Below are 21,138 nucleotides of genomic sequence, written 5' to 3'. Positions count from 1 at the left end.
ATCCAAAAAATGATCAGAGTATAAGATTTATTCCTACATCTGAATATGTTTACATCTGCGATTCCTGAGTTCTTGTGTGTTTCAAATAATAACTGAATGTATTCATATCGTATTCATTCATCATTGTATTCCTGAGAAATTAAGTGCTTCCAGACAGCAAAAATAAAAAGGAGACACAGAGAAGAAGAAAAAGACAATAAAAAAAGATAGAAAATCATATATATGTGTGTGTGTGTGTGTGTGTGTGTGTGTGTGTGTGTGTGTGTGTATAGTCAGACTATTTAACTGTTTAACTCCAGCATTATTGTTGATGTTGTTTCCCATTCCATCACAAACCTACTGTTTTGCACTACTGTTATTTATGCTAACGCATGCTCATATCCATTATATGTTGTGCAATATTCCACCTTTTTTTTTTTTTTGCTGTGTTGTATATTTTTTTCTACTGTGCAATAGCAGAAACACTGACTCATGTCCAAGTCAATATGATAACTGTAGTTTTCATGCAACAGTCTTCTTATACTCTTGTGTATAATGTACATATATGCATATGTAATTGATTTTTATTTTTTATACTGCATCCCTTTTTATTGTCTTTTTGATGTTTCTCTGTCTCCCCCATTGTGGGACTGATAAAGTTTTATCTTATCATTTCTTATCTTAATACTCATATAAATATTGATAATAAAGTAAAACTACAATAATACTTTGCGATGGATTTGAAGAAAGTGAGTGCATTAGAGCACATTTCTTTGCATGGTGCCTATAGAAAGCTCATGATGCTGCGCCCCCACAGGTGACCCTCAGGTGACAGTTAACCACCACACCACTAGATGGCGGCCTCGCACAGGTTGACTGATGGGCTCTCTCGCCGCTCGGCTGCAGGTTGTGTTGTGTCTTCTGGCCGCACCGTCGTTCATCAGCTGGTGTCTAAAACGGTAAACCGTCACTTGGGATACAGTTACATTATTTTTAACCACAGACCGCTGCTTCTCCCTTTATTTCCATCCTGCTCTGCCTAAAGCACATCGTTTATTGACTAACCGGTAAGTGTGTGTCAGTCCTGCGCGTCTCATCCATGCTCGATGTGAACACAAATGTGTGTCAAATTGATGGAGTTGATGGATAAACTGCTAGCATCTAGCAATTAGCACAGAGTAAGGCTACACTGATTTGTTAAAGATTTCCTGAAAAATCGCTCTCGTTCGGGTTTTCTGTTAAAAATACGGCTCCTCTTGCGGATTTCGCTGCGCAGCATTTGCGTAAATTAGATTTTGGCCCTGCTGGTCGGCTGTCTGGTCCCCATCACGACCCCTCCCTCCTCTTTAATTATGGGAGCCGTAGTGTTTCAGCATGAACAGTTACTGGTATTTACAGACCTTTATTTTGAAAATAAGACGATAAAATGTATGTATGGCAGAGGTGAGGTGCTCATCCCACATCGATGCCACAAACAAATCCTTTAATAAATGCCGTGTGTGAGGTGGGCTTTGACTGCTCTCATGTGTCACTGCTATCTTTGCTTTCCAGGATCAGCAAACATGTTCTACACCTGCGGTCCCAACGAGGCGATGGTGGTGTCAGGTAAAATGATGCTCAAGTAGCCTCTCATACCTATGATATAACATACCTGTAAGATGCCCAAATATCTGGAAATATTTCACAGTATTTACATGATAGCAGTGGGTTATTTTGTTCATATCCCTCAACCTTAGTCGTGTCTAAACTGATTTGAGGCTCTCGTCCCTCCCAGGCTTCTGTCGGTCTCCCCCGCTGATGATCGCCGGAGGCCGAGTGTTCGTCATCCCGTGCATTCAGCAGATACAGAGGTCGGCAGATATCCAGAACATTAACGCCTTCATTTGCATTTAATGTTTTTAGCGTTTGGGAAGATGTGGCAAGATGGCAAAAGGCCGTGAACAGGCAGTAAAAAGGAGATAAATCCTGAAAATATGATCAACAAATGTGCAGTTAAAGATCTGAGACTGATGGACACAGATTCAAAACACTGGACGTCTTCCACCTCTTTACCAAAGGAAATGATTATGTTGTGTTTGATGATGTCATTTGTGCTGTACGTAAACCACTGCTTAGGTCTGTCTCCTTATCAATGAAACACACTTATCCTGCGTGCTGGGACACGTTTGCATCCTCCAGTGCAGCTTCATGTCAGTCATTTATACCATCAGAACAGTGGATAACCAGTCAGTAACCGGTGTGTCCTTTGTGTGTCTTACCCTGCCTCTCTCCAGGATTTCCCTGAACACTCTCACTCTGAATGTCAAGAGCGATAAAGTCTACACTCGCCACGGGGTGCCCATATCTGTAACGGGGATAGCTCAGGTCAGTGAGCATCGCTGCTGACGAGGTTTTCGCTCAGGGGGCCAGGTGTGGGCTAACGGACCAGTTGTTTCTGTGAGGAATCCAACGGTCAGCTGGCAACTTAACACTGCTGAGATGTTTAATATAGATGCAGCTGGAAGGTTGTGTATCTACTCATGGCTCATCGTGGCTCCTCCACCTCTCTGAGCGTGCAACATTTACCGAGCAAAGCTGAGTTTCAGCCATATTTCACAACAGATTTCTCACCTCATATGGTTTTTTAAATATTGGAGCGCAGTGTATTGATGTACACATCAAACCAGCTGCTCTTTCATGGTTGTGGCCAATTTCTCTGCAGTCTCAATAATAAACCAGTTGCTGTTCTCCCACAGATGAAGATCCAGGGTCAGAATAAACAGATGCTGGCTGCAGCCTGCCAGATGTTCATGGGTAAGTCGGAGCCCGAGATCGCTCAGATCGCCTTGGAGACGCTGGAGGGACACCAGCGGGCCATCATCGCCCACCTGACTGTCGAGGTAAGGATCTGATGGTTTCAGTGTTGGGTTTACTGGAAAGGGTTCCTGTTGAAGTGACACAAAGAAGGTCACCCAACAAAAGATCCTGGTACTAATACCTGGGCTGAACGTGTAAAACATGTCTCTATCTTCCTCTCACAGGAGATCTACAAGGACCGAAAGAAGTTCTCAGAGCAGGTTTTCAAGGTGGCTTCCTCCGACCTGGTCAACATGGGCATCAGCGTGGTCAGCTACACGCTCAAAGATGTTCACGACGACCAGGTAACCACATGTCTCCAGATAATTACTCCTCTGTTGAAGATTCTCTATACTTTTTAACAATAATTTCTGTTTGATGTGTATTTAAAGGTTTAATGTGTAAGAATGTTGGTTTAAAACAGAAAAATGAACAAAAGTTATGAAGAGAATGTGAAGAAGTCACAGTTCTGATGTTATGTCAAAGACATCTGTGCATTGTGTTACAGAGATATCTGCTGAAGTTAACATGCTGAGTCAGCTAACAGGACCACTAGCTGAACTGCTAACTAAGCTAACTAGCAGTTCGGCTCAGGTAGCAGTTACTAAAAACGTAAAAACTGCAGACCGCCAAGGTGCACACTGTCGACTTTATGAAAGGAATTCTCTGCATCTTGGATGAAATCGTACATCTAACTTTTCTCCTCCTGTCCGGCGGGCAGGATTACCTGCATTCACTGGGGAAGGCTCGGACGGCCCAGGTCCAGAAAGACGCTCGCATCGGAGAGGCCAAGAACAAGAGAGACGCTGTGATCAGGGTGAGCGGGGTCATGCTCTGTCCATCCTCCAGGAAACTCAGATGATGTTTCTGTGAAGTGTTTCATTCGCCGTAGACGCCCTCTTCGCTCCAGGCCTTTAATTTGAGAAGCAGTGAGGCTTGTATCGTGTGTCTCATATGATCATCTTCTTCTTCATGATCATCTTGTTTTTAAAAGCCTCCTCTCAGACTGTAACACAGTGATTTGTCTGAACTCTTCCTCATTTTTAGCATCGTCATCCTGTTGTTCCTATTGATCCATATTTACACCTCATTCCTCTGTTCCTTTTCTCCCTCTCTCCCTCTCCCTCTCCCTCTCCCTCCCCTTCCCTCCCCCTCTGCAGGAGGCCCATGCGATGCAGGAGAAAGTGTCGGCTCAGTACAAGAATGAGATTGACATGGCGAAGGCCCAGAGGGACTATGAGCTGAAGAAGGCCGCCTATGACATCGAGGTCAACACTAAGAAGGCTGAGTCAGAGATGGCCTACCAGCTGCAGGTACGCAAGAGTGAATGAGGACTGGCCAGTGTTATGATTTGAGCCCTGAGTTGGATGTTTGTAGAGTAAAATTGGAGACAGGGTTTGTGCCTTCCATAGCGTTGGTTAGCGTCTTGTAAGGCTCCACCTTTAATTGGTCACCCTCGTCTAGTTATAAGTGAACTACAGTTTATATTTACATTTGCATTTTATTTATTATCGAATGATGAATTATTATGTGCACACACCTCATCTCCAGGTAGCAAAGACGAAGCAGCGCATTGAGGAGGAGAAGATGCAGATAAAGGTGGTGGAGCGGGCGCAGCAGATCATGCTGCAGGAGCAGGAGATCACCCGCAGGGAGAAGGAGCTGGAGGCCAAGGTGAAGAAGCCGGCAGACGCTGAGAGGTACCGGCTGGAGAAACTGGCTGAGGCTCAGCGGTGAGTCGCAAGGCTTTGTTGTCTTGTTGCTGCTCTTCCACAACAGCAGGGTGCTGTTGTGAGTAGGCGCTCTTCAAGCTTTTCTACTGTTTGCTGTACAATTTCTCTGTTGATGTGCGCCAAGCAGAGAGCCTGAATCCCTGTTGTTCTGTAGCTGAGCTGACTGCATCTTCCTCCCTCCCTGTCCAGGCTTAAGCTGATCATGGAGGCCGAGGCCGAAGCCGAGTCCATCAGGGTGAGTCACAGATCACTGAAGCAGAATCCCCACTTGTGTTCAGGCCTTATGCCCACAAGCTGTCTTGTTATGTATGAGCCTATTTCTAAGACTGTTTCGGGACTGCTCTCTGGTAAAGTAAGCCCATCCTCTCGTCTTCAGGTTAAAGGAGAGGCTCAGGCGTTTGCAGTTGAGGCCAGAGGTCGTGCTGAGGCGGAGCAGATGACGAAGAAGGCAGAGGCCTTCCAGCAGTACAAGGATGGAGCCATGGTGGACATGCTGCTGGACAAGCTGCCTCTGGTGAGAGACGACAGACTCTCCAGTCCCAAACAGCCATTAACGTGCGTGTTTCGTCTGAGTTTGTTAAGGTTTGACTGCGGCTTTAACGCTCGCTCATCTCTGTCTTCCACCAGATCGCAGAGCAGATCAGCAAGCCTCTGTGTGAAGCCAACAAGGTCACCATGGTGTCCAGCGGAGGCGCGGAGGTGGGCGCAGCCAAGCTGTCAGGAGAGGTGCTGGACATCATGACCCGCCTCCCGGAGGCGGTGGAGAAGCTGACTGGAGTCTCCATCTCCCAGGTAACCAGGCTCATATGGATAACGTGTCAGCAAACGTTTGCCTGTTTACACGTCCAGCAGAGCATGATCCCAGCTGTGAGGTCATAGATTGAACATGGAGCAGCTTTCCTGCTGATGGGCAGGTTTTATCTGAGACTGTTTGCTGAAAACAGCTGCTTGGTGCTGAGTGGGGTAGATCAGAGCAGCGAGACCATAAAAGAGCTTAAAAAGTCCACAGACCTGCAGAGATCAGTGCTAATGCTTTGAGAGTCTGTCGCCATTTGTTGATGTTGAAGAAGCGATCAGTTGAAAGGCCTCTCTTTCGCTCCACTCTGCAGGTGACCTCCTGCACCGGCTGAAGACAGTCGACCAGGCTGGACACCAGGCAGATCTGCTGTCCCTCTGTCTCATCAGCTGCCTGGACTCTTTGCATGAGTCTAACACTAACAGCCTTTTTCCTCGACCCTCGTTTCTGTCGTTCATCACCTGTGTAGCTGCCGCCCTCATGTAGCTCTGTTGACACCTCGTTGTGTTGTGAAAACGGTGAAATCGCTTTCTTTTCTCTCTTCCCTGTTTGTTTTTACTGAGCTCCTCTGGCTGCAGCCACAGTTGTTCTTTTAAGTTATTTGTTGTTATTTATTCCATTATGTCCACTGATACTGCGTCAGTATAAACACAAAGCGTTCAAATGACCTCCCACATGTTTTCCTCCCTTTCCTCTGTGGATGCAGCACTTTCTATCATTTCATCACTCCGTCTGAGCAGTCTGACGTCTTTCATGTGTTTAACGACCTTTAATGTCTCATCCATAACTGCCTGCTCACTGCCTTGCTGCCAAACCTTAAGTGCATCTTAATATGAAAGTTGAATACAAATATAACCCTCATTTACTAATTTTACTAACATTACATCGTCCAGCACTAGACCAAGCCATCACTTCATGATTTTCTGACAGACTTTAGGGCAGCCGCCTGGTCTTTGAAGTTGTCACAGATGGTCACAGACTAACGGGTCATTAAAATTGTGATACCATCTGTAAATCTGCATTAATATGTTTTATATTTTTGAAATCCGCCTTTGTTTTCTTTGTGTGGTCTCCATCTGCTGTGTCTGCTGAAGTCTTCTAGTCTTGTCCTTGTGTCCACTGTTAACATTTGGAGGAGTTTAGGGAATATGACGTAGGAACAATCAAAGGGTGAAAACCAGCCGTGTACCACACTTAATGTAGAAGTATTAGCAAATGTGATGCATGTTCATTAACACTAACCCACCTTTAGTCTGTCTTCCCTGACTTCAGGTTCTACACGAAGCACTTCTGTATTAAACGTGTTTATTATCTGATTGGTTTTATATTTATCATCAGAGCACTGCGATGGTCACTTTAAACCTTACGGCTCCTTCTGTCAAATGCTGACAATGTCAGCACTTCAGGAGATTTGGCTATTTGCCGTTAAGCTCACTGTAATGACGATTTGTATTACAACGCCACGCGGAAAGTTCACTGTTGAGCAAAATTAAAGTTTCTAATGGCTCAAAAGCAGTTTGATTTTGTCTTAACCCGATGCTGTGATGACCGTCATGGGTTAATCCCCCTCTTTTTGTCCGTCCTTAACGCTGGGGTCACAGGTCAGGCTCAGCTGCAGAACTGAGAAGGATCTATCGATTCCTAAAGACGCTAAAGCAAAGCAGATGCAGACCAACACAGAAGCCTGGACCTGGATCAGCGAGTTCAGGTTCAGCCCTGTGATACATACATCGTACTAAATGTACATCTTCAGTAAAGCGGTGCCGTTTGTGTTACAAAGGCCGGTTATGTAGCAGCTCTCGTAAAGGTGGAGCCTGTGAAACTAAAGGTAAATGTGGTGTAAAGTGTAGCTTTAGCCTCTGTTGTAGCAGTGGGAATACCACAGCTGAAATGCTCAACTGTGTGTCACTGTTTTTTTAATGAAAGCTCATGTGAACGAGATGCTAGCAGTCGGTTAGATTAGTAATTGTTAAGTGAATGTCAGCTTGTGCTTCAGGGAAAGAGATGTTTAAGGTTTGATATCTGACGTTAAAAGCAAACAGTCTGTCGTGTCCACCTCCAGCCTCGTGGATTCATCTCCCGTGTTGTGAATTAGTCATTACTCCGACTTGCCTTACACCTGAACCCTGTCACGCTGTCACCCTCTACCTCACCGCAACCTCTGGCTGGGTGTTCGAAACGTTTGATGTTGACACTATCTGTTGTATTGGCATGAAAGCTACTGAAACATTTGAGAATCTCGTAATCACAACAATCACTGCAGTCCTCTCTCTGTGCTCCATGACACTCATTTGAAAAGGCTCACTGGCTGTCTGTGACTGTTCCCTGCACTGCTGATTGCAGCACAGCCCAATGCATTGAGATGGCTTTCTGAAGGTAATCTTATTTTATTTTTGGTTTGTATGCATGCCTAGATACCTGGCACACTTCAGCTGTACATTAAACGTGCAAATGCATATGTTTTCAGTCAGGATGCTGGCCGTTACTGTGGGATTACCAAAGCAGGAGGAATTAGCTGTTGGTCAGCTTTAGAAAGAGAAATGTGATCTTTGTTCTTCTCTTATGATGTTTTAAGTGTAATGATACTCTGAAGTGGCACTACATAGGGATTATAGATGTATTTATAAAGTATATATTTGATATAACTTCACAAGTCACCCTTAACAGCTCTTCTAACTCGTACTAACAGCCGCCCCAGTGATTCCCGTTCAGTGTGTTTAGACTGTAGTCGGGTTCAGTAGAGTTTTCTGTGTTATTTGAACTCTTGCTGTAGTTTGCTGGTAAAGTTTAGCCAAAATGGAAGGTACCACTTTGTTGCTTTTTCATTACCGTCTGTGCACTTTAGGAAATTTGTGTTTTTAGGAAAATGTTATTCTTGAAACCTGTACACAATAAACTTTATCATTAAATTGCAAAAGGGAAACTGTTGAAGTCCTTCACTGTTTCTGAAAGCAGAGTAATTATATCCTGTATTCTGCTGTGTTACTTATTTGTTTACACATCTGATTTGTGCATGTTTTTCACTTTGTATTTTTGTTCCAGTTTTTAGTTTTATAAGTTGGAAAGTTGTGTTGCTTTGAACTGTAACTGCATCTTGTTTTTATGGGGCCCCATGAAGGACAGCTCGTCTACATGGTGGAGCCCAAGTAAACTTTTTTTTTTCTCAATATTTGTATGGTTCTTCTTTCACTGATCTTCTAAAGAATATTTATGTTGATTTCAGGTATCTGATTGACACCTACACATCGCTTTGCAGCATCAGTGCCTTGCTCAAGAGTGGCCTGGTGGTTTTGTAGCTGTTGTTGCATCTTTATTCATTTGTCCATTGATTCAAATTAGCAATCGTCTAAGCTCAGCCCTGATGGTAAAAGTCTGCATAGGCTAAATAGAAATGGAAGGTAATGGTCGTGATTGGACATTGTGGCTACAAAAACACTGCAGCATGGGCGACTTTTAAATTGGAAGTGTGGCTGTTGAAATTAATTTAATAACTATATTATGCTGAAGAACACACTCGCATCGTCCAATATAAGGCCCAAATCTGCACAGAAACTAATAATCGTAATGATGCACTCAACCCCGCACACTGACGGGATAATTAACAAACCGGAAGGCACTGAATGGACGTTGTGTCAAGTTAACAAGAAGTAGCCGAACAAGTACAGGAAATAAGAGGATGATGTCTTCAAAATTAACACAGAACCCGTCTGAGAAAAAGGTGCCTAAATATGTGTTTATAAGACAAAATTCAAAACAGTCTGTGGAACAACTACATTACATCGAGAGTGGTGTCTGTTGCCAAATAAACGGTCGGTGTAGTAGTTTGATAATGATATTTGGCTATGGAGAGCCAACATTTGTTATATTTGATTACGATTTCCATTTATGCTTTAAATGCATTTGTAAGGCATTTGTAGGCCTGGTTTTCTGATTAAAACGCGATCGATATTAATCAATCTAGCTTTTATTTTGAAAAGTGTGACCGGACACGCAGCCGTTTAACTGTTCGACTGTCTTGACTCTGCCGAGGAGAGCTGGAGGGAAAAAAAAGGAAAAAAAACGAAGAAAAAAACGCATATCTGAGGGGTTTGAGGGGCGGATTTGGACAAAGTTTCCCAACTGTCCCGACCCGAGGAAGCTCCGGGGGGGTTGACGGGGAATCGATTTCACCGGTAATTAACAAAAGGAGTTATTCGTCGGTTGTTAATTATCTGTTATTTTCAGTGTGTCTGAGAGCACTGTCGTCCCAGCCGCCGGAAGTCTGCATGAAGCTGCGTCTCCAACAGAGGCAACGGCGTCGACGTTTTTTTTTCTGTCTTCGTTTTTTTTTTTTTTTTTTTTATTCGACACTTTTTTTTCTCTTTTTTTATTTTCTCTCAGCGAGATGAGCAGGGAGTGAGGAATGGAGGCGTAGGGAGCGCGGATGTTTGTGTTTACTCAGCGACAAGCCAGTTAAGCATATGAATATACAGGCCTCCTCGTAGCTAGAGCAAGCCAGCGAACAAAAGGAGAAAATTAATGGAGGCAAGTTAGCTAACGTTAGCGCCCCTTGTCCTGTAGCGTTAAGCAGCTAACGCTAGCCATGTTTGTTTACAACTCAGATATCTCATTAAGCGCTGGCCGGCTGGTTAGGCTCTTCCAGGCTGACTGCTTTGCAAGGGGCTCCCCGAGTTACACGATTTCTAATCCTAATTGACAAGATTTCATCAATCAGCGCTAACGCCAGCCGCAGCTAGCAGTGCCACAGTTTGGGAGCCAGCTTGTGCCCTTCGTCAAAAATGGCTCTTAGAGCAGTGAAACGGTGACTTTGTACCGCACTAATAACAGCCCCTAAGTCGCTTACAGTCTGCGAGAAATGAATTAATTGGCCCCAGAGCCTTGTCCCGTCATTTATTTATAGCTTGTGCAACTACAGGAGGGATAGGAGGCTCATGAAAATCAACGTAAAACATGCCTTGAGTTATGCATTGCCAGTGTTTTGCATGAAATATGTCGTTGCATTAATTGTTGCAGACTTAATTTTGTTTGGGTATTTTTTTTTTATGTTGAAGTTTATTTTTCATGGGCCCATATTTCCCTGAAGGGCTAAACATTTAGAGGTTATTTTAGGTGTCAGTTGAGTTTTACTAACATGTAATTACATGCATGCTTTTCTTGGTATGCGAGCAAAATGGTAATGCATGGCATTCACGATTTTCACATGCATACTGAAACCAAAGCTCAAAACCTCTTTTGCTATTAGCCGATAACAGTGGCAAAGCGAGGAGAATAAAGTGCAAATGCATGCCGAATAGTCCAGTGAAACTATGAAACTTCCCTCTTTGTGCTCCAGAAAACATGTTGCCTGTGTGTGAGTGAGTGGGAGGTGATCAGGAAGCAGAGATCAGAGGTTTGCTAATGAGAAGATAGACAGTGGATCTTTGAAACACTGAGTGTTGTCTTCAGCAAAGCGTATGCAGTCTCAGAGAGGATGTTACTCTCAGCCCACACAGTACTAGCATCTAGTTTGGGAAAGCAGGCCTCTGTGTTTTCCAAAACTAGACTCATTAACATGTTGCTGATGAAGCAGCCGGATTTGTTAATAGCAGCACAAACTGTGAGGGACCAGAGATGAAGTGCATGGGCTGAGTTACATAACATGATCCAAAGCCTCAAAGACTGATAATAACGAGTGTTATCTCAACTCTTTCCTCTTCTGTCCTCCTGTTGATTTTTTTTTTTTGTCCATCCCTTACGTGATGAACATCTTTACCTGATTCCTCTCACATCCTCTGCTCTGTAAATCTGATCAAATATTAAAAAAAATTTTGCTTAAACTTAAAAACAAGTCAGTTTTGTAAGAGCCATCTTGGGGTCCCTGAAAGCAGTGGATGCAAAGTGGCATTTTGAGTAGAGACGTTAACCAGCCACAGTGGAAATTTCGGCTGCTGGCTTGTGTTCGTATCCCACACTAATCTGTGTACTCGGCATGTTCAGTGCGTCAGGTGATAAGAGGAGAGGATATATGGAAAGGAAGCAAACTAAGATGATTGAAACGCAGCCATGCATGGTCTCGTTTCACATGAAAGTAAAAAAACAAAGAGAAGAGCTTAGTAGGAAGGAGGAAGAGGAGGAGAAGGACGGGTGATTTCTAAGTGTGTTGCTTTTTAATTACAGAAATAATGGACGATTCCCATTTCAACTCATCATACTTTTGGTCTCCCGTCCCCACTGTACAAGGACAGGTAGAGACAACCTTATTGTTGGAATTGTCTTGAAATACACATGGTGTAGTGGTATGTGCTATGAGCTATGCGGAAGCGATTCTCACTTTGAATTGAAATGCTTTGAACTCTACATAACACCAATGATTTGACCCTGAACGTATTGTTAATAACTCACTGATTAATGCTCACTTAGCTGGTGAAGTTGGCTCAAGCTCACATTGAAGTTATCTGAATGACTTCACTTGATCACATGACCATTCCTGTCCCTCTCCTCTCTCATCTCTTCAACCTCCCTTTGTTCCTTTTTTCATTTGCTTTTCGCATCTCACCTGGCCTCCGTTGTCTGTTCTCTCCCATTGCCTTCTTCTCCTCCTCCTCCTCCTCCTCCTCCTCCTCCGTCTTCTCCCTACATGGATCTAACCATTATCAACTCCTGTCCTTCACTTCCACCATCTGCTAACTGAAATCACTCTTTTGCTACCATTTTCTTCCCTCCTTGTTCTCCTTCTTTTTCTTCTCTCCCTCTTTCTTTGCCGCTTCCTCACACACATTTTCTCTCACCTTTATTGCCTCTCCCTCTATCACCCCCATCTGCTCCTGTGTTTTTAACCCATCCTTCACTCCCCCTCACACTTCCTCCCTTTTGTCTTCTATTCCATCCTGTCCTTTGCTCTCATTCCTCCTCTTCTGTTCTTTCTCCTTTCAACTTCTTCCAATCTGCCTCCCCTTCCTTCCTCATACACCTCAACGCCTCTATTTATACTCCACCCATCTTCCTCATCTCATACGGCCTCACCCATCCCATACTTCTTTCTTCTTTATGACTTCACCCTTCCTCCTCTCCGTCCTTTTACCTCCAACCCGCCCCCGTACTCATCCCTGTCTAGATTGAGAACGCCATGTTCCTGAACAAGACAAAGGAGCAGCTCGGTCCAGAGAAGACCAATGCGCCGTCCTTCCCTCACTCCTCTGCGTCTTCCACCTCCTCCCCCCACTACCCCACGGCTGTGCTCGCCATCCCCGGCTCAATGGACGCGGGGGGCGGGGTGCGGGTGGTTCCCAAACAGGAAGGAGGTGGGGGCACCGCAGGAGGAGGCGGTGGAAACAGCGGCGGCGCACCTTTAAGTGTGGTCGGGGGACACCTGCACCAGTCGCACACCTCCCAGAACATCACCGTCGTGCCTGTTCCCTCTACGGGTATCATGACTGCTGGTGAGTGGACCACCGTGGCCTGTTTCCCGCCTGAATCATGACACCCCCACCCCATTTGCCATTTCTGTGTCGTGATTGTTGGTGTCAGGAACACAAAAATATTTAACTGCAACAGTTACAAACTTTGTATCCATCAAAGTCTCGTTATAAGCAGCAGTTTTAAGGTTCAAGATTGTTAAAGAATATTAATCTGAATCATTTGTAAAGAAAAAGTCAGTTTTAGCGCTTTGCCTCTGACCCTTATACAAAATACTTCTGCGGCTTTAAATATTCGCCTTGTCTGCGATGAAGGTTATCAGAACAGTGTACATATTGTGAGCTACTCTTGGTTGGAATAGCAGCATAAAACGTTGAGAGAATTCATGTTAAGTGTTTGTTTTGACCAAATGGACAGCCGGATCACAGTTTCTCTCTTCCTCTCAGCGGGGTTAGTGATCACCACCCCTCAAGGCACACTGGTCCCCACTGCCTCCACGCAGTCCTTTGTAACTGGACCCCACACTGCCACCACCATGATAGTGTCTGCACTGCACCCCTCAAATACAGGTAAAGCACAGGCGCAGTCACTCCAACATTTTCGTTCACGTTCATCATGTTTTAGTCAGAGGACTGTATCAGCTTTTTCATTACAGTCTGCACAGTAAAAGGCACAATTAAAAACTGCCCACTGTAAACGCTGATGGCCAGCGAGCGGCTCTGGTGGAGCAGGAGGGAGCGCTTCACTCCAGGGCACCATGACACGAACATAAAGACGATGATTTGTCATTAGTTTGATGTAATAAGATCCTGTTTTTTCTCGATGTTTGGAATTCTTCAAACATTTCATCTCCTGAGATCGAACACAGCGATTCTCCTTTTCTGCCCACGCTTCATTTATTTTTCTGCCATGCACATGCGAGCATGCACACGCTCGTGTGTGTCCACTCCCTTTCATAAGACCTTGTGTTGCTCCTGACCGAGGCAGCTCATGTAGGTGATGTGTGGGACTGACTACGTCACGTGTTTCCACCTCTGATCGACGCCGTCCTCACACGACACCGCCCAGCGCTCCCTTTCCTCCCCTCTTTTGTCTTTGCTTTCTTTTTACTTTTCTCTTGTTTCCAGACAAGAAGGAGGACATCGCTGTCCCTCCTGCGGTTGTGATGCCGACGCCATCAAAGCGAGGCAGGAAGAGCAAGCAGGTGATGGGAAGAGTGGCTGGAGTGGGTGGGGTCCTCCCTGCAGGAAGCGATGCGTTAATATTGGCACACCTTGCTGCTGGTGGACAGGTGAGGCTCTCCTGTGTTCCTTTTCTTTTGCTTTTGGGAGATTTCTGATATAGTTGTCACTGATTTTCTACGCTGCATGAACGCTTGGTGGTTGTGCTTTTCTTCATAGCTAACACGTTGTTATTGTGTTCCAGCATCACACTGCGGACCCCTATGACCTGTCCAATGATGAGGATGATCATACCAACAAAGATGGCCCCAAATCCTACAGGTAGTGGATGTTTGGATCGGAGACAGACATTGTTGTTGGTGATCCTGCTTGTAGGCCAACATTGAGTCTCTTTGACTGTTGTGTGTGCCGTAAAGGTTTTCTCTCTCTCTCTCTCTCTCTCTCTCTCTCTCTCGCTCACTCGCGAAGGTGTCGGATGTGTGCGGTGACGTTCTTCAGCAAGTCAGACATGCAGATCCACGCCAAGTCCCACACTGAGGCCAAGCCCCACAAGTGCCCCCACTGCTCCAAGTCTTTCGCCAACTCCAGCTACCTGTCCCAGCACATCCGCATCCACAGCGGGGCCAAGCCCTACACCTGCACCTACTGCCAGAAAACGTTCAGGCAGCTCAGTCACCTACAGCAGCACACACGGTACTGGTCTGAGTGCTGTGTGTGGTTTCTCTGTGTGTGTGTTCATGTTGTTAAAGCATGTGTGTGGGCCTGTGTGTGGTGACTGGTGTAGGGAGGAATGGGCAGGCAGTTGGGGATGTGCCGGGGTTTTGGGAGAGTGCTGACGGTGTAAAGCTCTTTTTAAGAATCACCTTTGAAGGAACCTTAAATCATTGTAAGCTTGATATTTTTATGTATTGATCTTTTCTGGTAACTGAAGCCAGCTTCATCATTGAATTTAACAGCTGCATGTTTGGTGGAGGTGAACCAACACCATCAGTTACCACCAAAGTATACATCCAGTGAGCAGGTGGTTGGTGTTACTGCTCTCATCCTGCTGGTGATTCTGTCATTAGCTTGGCGCTGCATGCATGCTGCCTCTTCTCAGTTATTCTGTTTCCTTTGATTCACCGCCGTTTTCACACAAATCCCTCTAACATCCGCTTTGGTTTGAAGCACCTGCTGGAGGCTTTTCTGCACCACATGTAGAGTTAAAACATCCCGCTTTCATGTGAATTTCATGTCAGATGGAAAAAGCAGTGAAAATTGAATTTTGGCTGAGGTCACAGTCCTGCAGGGAGGTTTGTTTACTGGCCAACGCGGCCGTTAGCGTTGCCGTTAGCATTATTTTTGATTATTGCAGAACATAAGCTCTGGGGCAATAAATGTTTGGGATACTTACACATTTTATTCAACTAATTAATCTTCACAAATGGACAACACTTCTTAGGATTTTTGAAGCATAAACGCAATAACCAGGAGTAAAGAGCTAGCATTAGGCTATAACTGAATTACACCATGGTTGGTCGCAAGACTTCAACATCACCATCATAATATTCCTCCTACACTATACAACAAGGCCGTAACCTCTGTGGTCTCATTTAGCCTCTTGATAGCGACCGCCTTTTTAACACACATAAAAGCTTCAAATTCACAAGTTCAATTCACATCTCTTCAGCTTGGGTTAACCACAGACCTCATTTCAGGCACCTAACCAAAAACCTACGCAGAAACCCACCGACTTCAACACAAAGTGCAGCAGTGCTAACTAATTTCCAGGTTTTAGGACTCACTCCTGCAGCCCTCTGTTGGAGAAATAACTGTTTCTAAATGACAGAGTTGATTATTAGATATGTTGTCAGCTGGAAAGTCAGTCTCATACTTTAATCACACAAGTGTGAGTCCACTTCGCATGCCATTTGTCTGATAATTGACCCCCTTGAAACAATGCACCCCCCCGCTGCTTTCGCCATTCTTTGACTGCACTGAGTCTGCCTGCATGGTTCACACTCCCCCATGAACAGATAAAGCCACTAATCCACCACTGCGAATGGTTTTACTGGCATTACGTGTACCTGTGTGACCATGGAAGGGATGAAAGCGCCCGACTCCCATTCATGCCGCTATGATTTTCACGTTTGACCTTGTCTTTCACCTTCTTTGTGTTCTCATTTCCCTTATTGCCATGCACCGAGTTTTCTTTGTGGGTTTCAGGCCATTAATTTTAAACAGGAAGCTGCGCTCCGCTGGCCTGCCACTCATCTTCAATTCACGTTTTAGTTTGACTGCAGCAGAGGCTGACGTTCATAGACACAGTCACACTCCACCCAGAGCAGGGCACACCAAATGGAGAGACTGCAAGAGAGAGAGAGAGAGAGCGAGAGAGAGAGAGAAGCGTGACTGTGCTTGCTGTATGTTTTCGTTCTGTGTTTTCACAACTCAGACACAGCACAAAGAGCACACTGTCGAACCCGATGATCTGTGATCAACGCAGCCGATCGCAGATCCTGTTAACTTTAACGCATGATTTCGGTTCTTCGTGAAGTTTGGTCATGCTGTAGCTTAAAAATATCTCGCTTTTTCTCTCTCTGTTTCTCTCTCTCCACCTCCTCACCCCCTCCAATCCCGGTTTCCCGTGTTAGAAACCACACTGAGGCCAAGCCCCACAAGTGTCCCCACTGCTCCAAGTCTTTCGCCAACTCCAGCTACCTGTCCCAGCACATCCGCATCCACACCGGGGCCAAGCCCTACACCTGCTCCTACTGCCAGAAAACATTCAGGCAGCTCAGTCACCTACAGCAGCACACACGGTACTGGTCTGGGCTGGGCTGTGCGGGTTTCAATGTCTTTTTATGTGTGCATGTCTGGGAGCAGGTGTGTGGAGAGTTATGGCGTTATGGTTGCGTCTTTATGCATTTCATTTTTTGTGTGTGTTTTTCAAATCTGGATGACAGTTAATAAAACCACATACAAAAAGGATCTCAGGAGGAATGAGCACACTGCGTCTGAAGTGGCTTAACTTTGTTGTTTGTACAGCGTGAAGAGGAAGAAGATTTATTGTCACACACACACACACACACTCAGCACAACATAGCGGAGTTTGGCTGCATGTCTGTGAAGAGCAGGGATAAGAGAAAACGCTTAAAGGCTCACAGTGATGCACGTCACCCTCATTTTCTTTTTCTTCATGCAAGTGCAGCAAGAAAATGTCATTCATGGAGTGTGAGTGACTAACGGTGTGCCCAACTGGCTTTTCAGGATCCACACCGGCGACCGACCGTACAAGTGTAACCATCCCGGCTGTGAAAAGTCTTTCACTCAGTTGTCCAACCTACAGGTAAAAGACTTCACAGGTTTGATCCCTGGTGCTGAGGCTGGGACTCACCTGCCTAATGCCTCTTTAAGACACTGTGCGTTTGGGAAACATCGCTTATTGATCACCCCCCGTGTCCGTCCCTGTCTCCCCGCAGTCTCACCGTCGGCAGCACAACAAAGACAAGCCGTACAAGTGCCACAACTGTAACCGTGGGTACACAGATGCTGCCAGCCTGGAGGTGCACCTGTCCACACACACCGTCAAACACGCCAAGCTGTTCTCCTGCGGCCTCTGTAACCGATCCTACACCTCGGTAGGGTCTCTTAGTAAACTTATTAAAACCTCAGACACAGTTTTCACACACGACTCTGGTCTTACTGTGACAGAGAAGACACATAAGGACAGATTTCATGAATATCTTGAATTCTGTCACCAGGTCTGAATATTTTTATACAATGAAAGTACTTAAATACACAGAAAAGGGTTTGTCTTGTATTCTCACCAAATGTCCTCAAGTTGGACTTCTTCTTCATGATAGATGATCTTCTGTCTGTTCTAAATGCTGCTGTGAGGAAAGAAGATACAAAAAACAATAAATGTCCTCCACTTGTCTCTCTCCCCACCTCCAGGAGACCTACCTAATGAAACACATGAGGAAGCACAACCCCGACCCGCTAACAGTGGCAGCGACGGTAGCTGCTCAGCAGGCCCAGGGTCTGACGCCAGGCGGAGGAGGGGGCCGAGGCCGGGGCCGTGGCCGAGGGAGAGGAGGCGGGGGCAGAGCAGGCCAGCTCCCGGGCCAGACCAACCCTAACAACGCCACCCAGAACCCTAACCCCGGACCCCCAGGCAGCTATCAGTCGCACCAGCAGCCCACAGAAGCTGTGGTTCAATGCCCATTTGACCTGCACCAGTACAAGACAGTGTCAGCCAGCGAGATCCAGTACAAACCAGTCACTGTGGCAGACCTGCCAGTGACACACAAAGACCTCTGCCTCACCGTCTCCACGTCAGCCATACAGGTGGAGCACATGAACTCTTAGGCCGCGTCTTCCCGCTCTGTTCAAGGAATTACTAAATGCGCCTGCAGTGTAAAAAGGTCCATATGAAGAAGTAATTTAACTGGAGTCAGTGTTACAGTCGTCTGAAGCGAGAGGAAATGGAGTGGAAAGTCACATGCATTTTCTGAATTTGAAAGTCTAACAAGACACGAGTGGAGTCAGTTTCTATTTTGGCTTTGAGTGACATCATTTTGAAAAGAGGTGATTGGTCATTTTCAAGTTCAATTGAATCCATCCAAATCAGTTTCTTCCTCAGTCTCAAGAGGCTTTAATTCTGAGCACGACGTTAAATTACTTGTTCCAGCACAGATATTTTACACTGCGCTTCTCCATTCCTGAGCCCACTTACGCCAAGTATCTCTCAGTAGAAATGCTGGTCGAGGACACTGATGGAAGTAGTTTATTCCTGGAATTACGTTCTTCCTGTTTGTGAATACTTTACCAAAACCTGATCGGGGATCAGTTATGAATGAGATGGAGATTAAATCTGGACCTGAATTCCTCAAAACCATCTTAAGTCTAAGTCTGTGGACCAGCCTGCAGCTCACTCGCGTTGAAAAGCAGACTTCACGCGCTGATCCTGAACCAGCAGTCCTCCTCTGAGACCCTTGATGAAGGACGCTCACTGGTGTCTCTTCTCTTTTTTTGTATTGCATTGTTTGCAATAGGCATCACAGCAGGATGAAGGTGTAAAATATCTGTAAAATAAAATTACACTATTCTCTGTACATTTATGGTCCAGAGAATCATGTAAGCTTTGAGCACATTCAGATCACATTAATCTGAACATTCTCCATTATTTAGTTCAAGCCAAAACGCGGGAGAGAAACAAGGCGAGGAATCAGAGACTGCGGAGATTCATAACAGCGACTGTAAAGCAGGTCAGTGCTGATGGTCTGACAAATGTGGAAGGACGAGGTAAATAAGTCGGAATGACACTGCCAAGACGCCGCGGACAGCAGAGGCTGGAGGAAATTCACTGAAATTGAGCCTGAGAGAAGACCACAAAAAGAGAGGGGCAGCAGAACGACAAGGACGTGGTGTGTTCTGGGATTCGGCTAAAGCCTGGGGCTGAGTCTCAAAAGTGTGCATTTCAGAAATCATGAGGTCCTGATTTCCACCCGCCTCCCCTCAGACAGCGAGGAGCTGAGGAGCCATTTCTTTGTCTGAGCCCAAAGTGTTGAACAAAAGAGACGGACGAGTTCAAGAATGCACTAAATGTGAGGAATCTGCTGCGGCGCGAGCTGGAAACAGGAGGGGAGAGGGGGTCGCTGGGGCGGGAGGGGTCATAAAGAAAGCACTTGATGAAGCTTGTACTTCATGCCTATGTTTGTCATCATTGTACTTTTTTTTTTTTTTAATATATCATGTATTTTTCTACCAACAGAGGAACGTGTGAACAAACTCGGAGAGAAAGCAAAGTGAGTGCATGAATGTGAAGGGAACGGAGAGGAAACATTTCCCCCTTTTTTTGTTACTGTTCAAAGAAAGATGGTTTACTACCCTCCAATGAGCAAAGACCTGACTCGTCATGTCAGGGCAGTTGTTGGGGAGATAATGATTGTGTGATAAAAACGGCTGACAGGTACTGTTATCAATCTTTTTTTAAAGAACTTTTCATACATACTATTACTACTTTCATTATAACTGTATTGCAAATGTTACCCACATTATTATCAATCTGAGGCATTATGGTATTGCAGTATGCTGTACATAAAATAGATAGAAAATACTTTTTCATCTGTAAAAGGGAAGTATGTCCTGTATAAAGCATATATAGAAACTAAAGGAACTCCAATTAACAAGTACCAAATCATTGGCTGTGTCCCAGGTCAGCTCAGGCGCTGAGGAACCGTGAGCTCCGTGCTCAGGAAAGACTGAAAACGAAGGATAAAACTCAGAATTAGAAGTTTGGGAATTGCTCAAAAAGTTTGTCAAACCATGAGAAAGTGTTTTTTACTCTGTCTGTCCTGCATGTGCAGTGTGTGAAACACACTCGCTCTTTGCACTCGGTGATATTCGTTCTCATGTTCCCTGAAACGGTTTGGCCACATTAACCGTGTGTATGGCGCTCTTATTCGGCTTATTAGGCGAGATCGCTGCGGCACTGTGCATACGTGCCTCACTGCAAATGGAAATCAATTCTTAACATTGATCAGTCGGAGAATCCCACCGAACACGAACCGAGGCCGCGCCGCAGGTGACCTGGGACGCTGCCGCCATGTTTTTGTGCACAAGCTATCTCTACCCAGTCAAAATGTTCAAGCAGCCTGTTCAGCTGGCTGACTGTCTTCATGTATACTCCTCCATGTATTTCATTGTGTCTTTTTATGAAAAATAACACATTTTCAATATTCTTGTTAATGTTATTACTGATGCTCCTGATGATAATACAGTTATTAACAGCCCTCTTATGCTACACTCTTGCATACTGTATGCACAGTTACACCTCTTGCTCATCTGAACAGACTGTTTCTTCCCTTAAGGAGAATAAAGTTTGAAAACAGTTTATGATGAAGAAAACTAACTGTCTGATTGCTTTTATTAAAATCCAGACTGTGTGGTACCGACTGATTGAATGATTATCTCTTCTTTTTTTGACTGATTTGATTAAATCTGAGGGCCGAGTTGCAATTTTGGTGTATAGATTATCACCTTTTTTCTGCACAGGCTGCTTTTATTTAGTAATAAAGCTCCATAAGCAACATGACAGTGGAGAAACTTGCTAGCTGTAGTAAACATCTGTTTGGAAAGCAGTAAAGCAGTAAAATAAGGAGTGAGGAGACCGTCCCACACAGTAGCCCCCACAATTCAGAGTACTGTTTGGACAAATGAAACTGTGCTGTGGAAG

The 21,138-nt window shown here is 45.1% G+C and overlaps 2 protein-coding genes across 5 annotated transcripts; both read left to right on the top strand.

The window, feature by feature from the left end:
- Positions 1-853: 853 nt before the first annotated feature.
- On the top strand, positions 854-8,511 carry flot1a (flotillin 1a). The gene is made up of 13 exons (XM_070985115.1): positions 854-1,046; positions 1,531-1,584; positions 1,754-1,829; positions 2,253-2,343; positions 2,715-2,858; positions 3,000-3,119; positions 3,536-3,631; positions 3,975-4,127; positions 4,366-4,547; positions 4,737-4,782; positions 4,924-5,061; positions 5,175-5,339; positions 5,657-8,511. Exons 2-13 carry the CDS (start codon positions 1,542-1,544, stop codon positions 5,675-5,677), a joined length of 1,275 nt encoding a protein of 424 aa, XP_070841216.1. The 5' UTR covers positions 854-1,046; positions 1,531-1,541; the 3' UTR covers positions 5,678-8,511.
- An 874-nt stretch (positions 8,512-9,385) lies between these two features.
- Positions 9,386-20,852, top strand: znf384a (zinc finger protein 384 a). Of its 4 annotated transcripts, none has more exons than XM_070984722.1 (11): positions 9,386-9,515; positions 11,500-11,567; positions 12,437-12,761; positions 13,185-13,307; positions 13,866-14,029; positions 14,164-14,240; positions 14,388-14,612; positions 16,553-16,720; positions 17,169-17,247; positions 17,381-17,539; positions 17,856-20,852. In XM_070984722.1, exons 2-11 carry the CDS (start codon positions 11,505-11,507, stop codon positions 18,267-18,269), a joined length of 1,797 nt encoding a protein of 598 aa, XP_070840823.1. In that variant the 5' UTR covers positions 9,386-9,515; positions 11,500-11,504; the 3' UTR covers positions 18,270-20,852. The 4 variants fall into 4 exon arrangements, with proteins under 4 accessions (XP_070840823.1, XP_070840826.1, XP_070840824.1 ...); XM_070984723.1 differs by lacking the exon at positions 9,386-9,515 and adding an exon at positions 9,590-9,867; XM_070984725.1 differs by lacking the exon at positions 11,500-11,567.
- Positions 20,853-21,138: the final 286 nt, after the last annotated feature.

This window comes from Chaetodon trifascialis, chromosome 17 (genome assembly GCF_039877785.1).
Source record: "Chaetodon trifascialis isolate fChaTrf1 chromosome 17, fChaTrf1.hap1, whole genome shotgun sequence".
Classification (NCBI taxonomy): domain Eukaryota; kingdom Metazoa; phylum Chordata; class Actinopteri; order Chaetodontiformes; family Chaetodontidae; genus Chaetodon; species Chaetodon trifascialis.
Note: the sequence above shows the minus strand (reverse complement) of the source record. Positions and strands in the feature narration are given on the sequence as shown.

Coding starts and splice junctions, on each gene's coding strand:
- flot1a (XM_070985115.1), top strand. CDS start 1,542: ATGTTCTACACCTGCGGTCCCAACGAGGCGATGGTGGTGTCAG. Junction 1,585..1,753: donor CGAGGCGATGGTGGTGTCAG/GTAAAATGATGC, acceptor CGTCCCTCCCAG/GCTTCTGTCGGTCTCCCCCG. Junction 4,128..4,365: donor AGATGGCCTACCAGCTGCAG/GTACGCAAGAGT, acceptor CCTCATCTCCAG/GTAGCAAAGACGAAGCAGCG.
- znf384a (XM_070984722.1), top strand. CDS start 11,505: ATGGACGATTCCCATTTCAACTCATCATACTTTTGGTCTCCCGTCCCC. Junction 11,568..12,436: donor TCCCCACTGTACAAGGACAG/GTAGAGACAACC, acceptor ATCCCTGTCTAG/ATTGAGAACGCCATGTTCCT. Junction 16,721..17,168: donor CACCTACAGCAGCACACACG/GTACTGGTCTGG, acceptor CTGGCTTTTCAG/GATCCACACCGGCGACCGAC.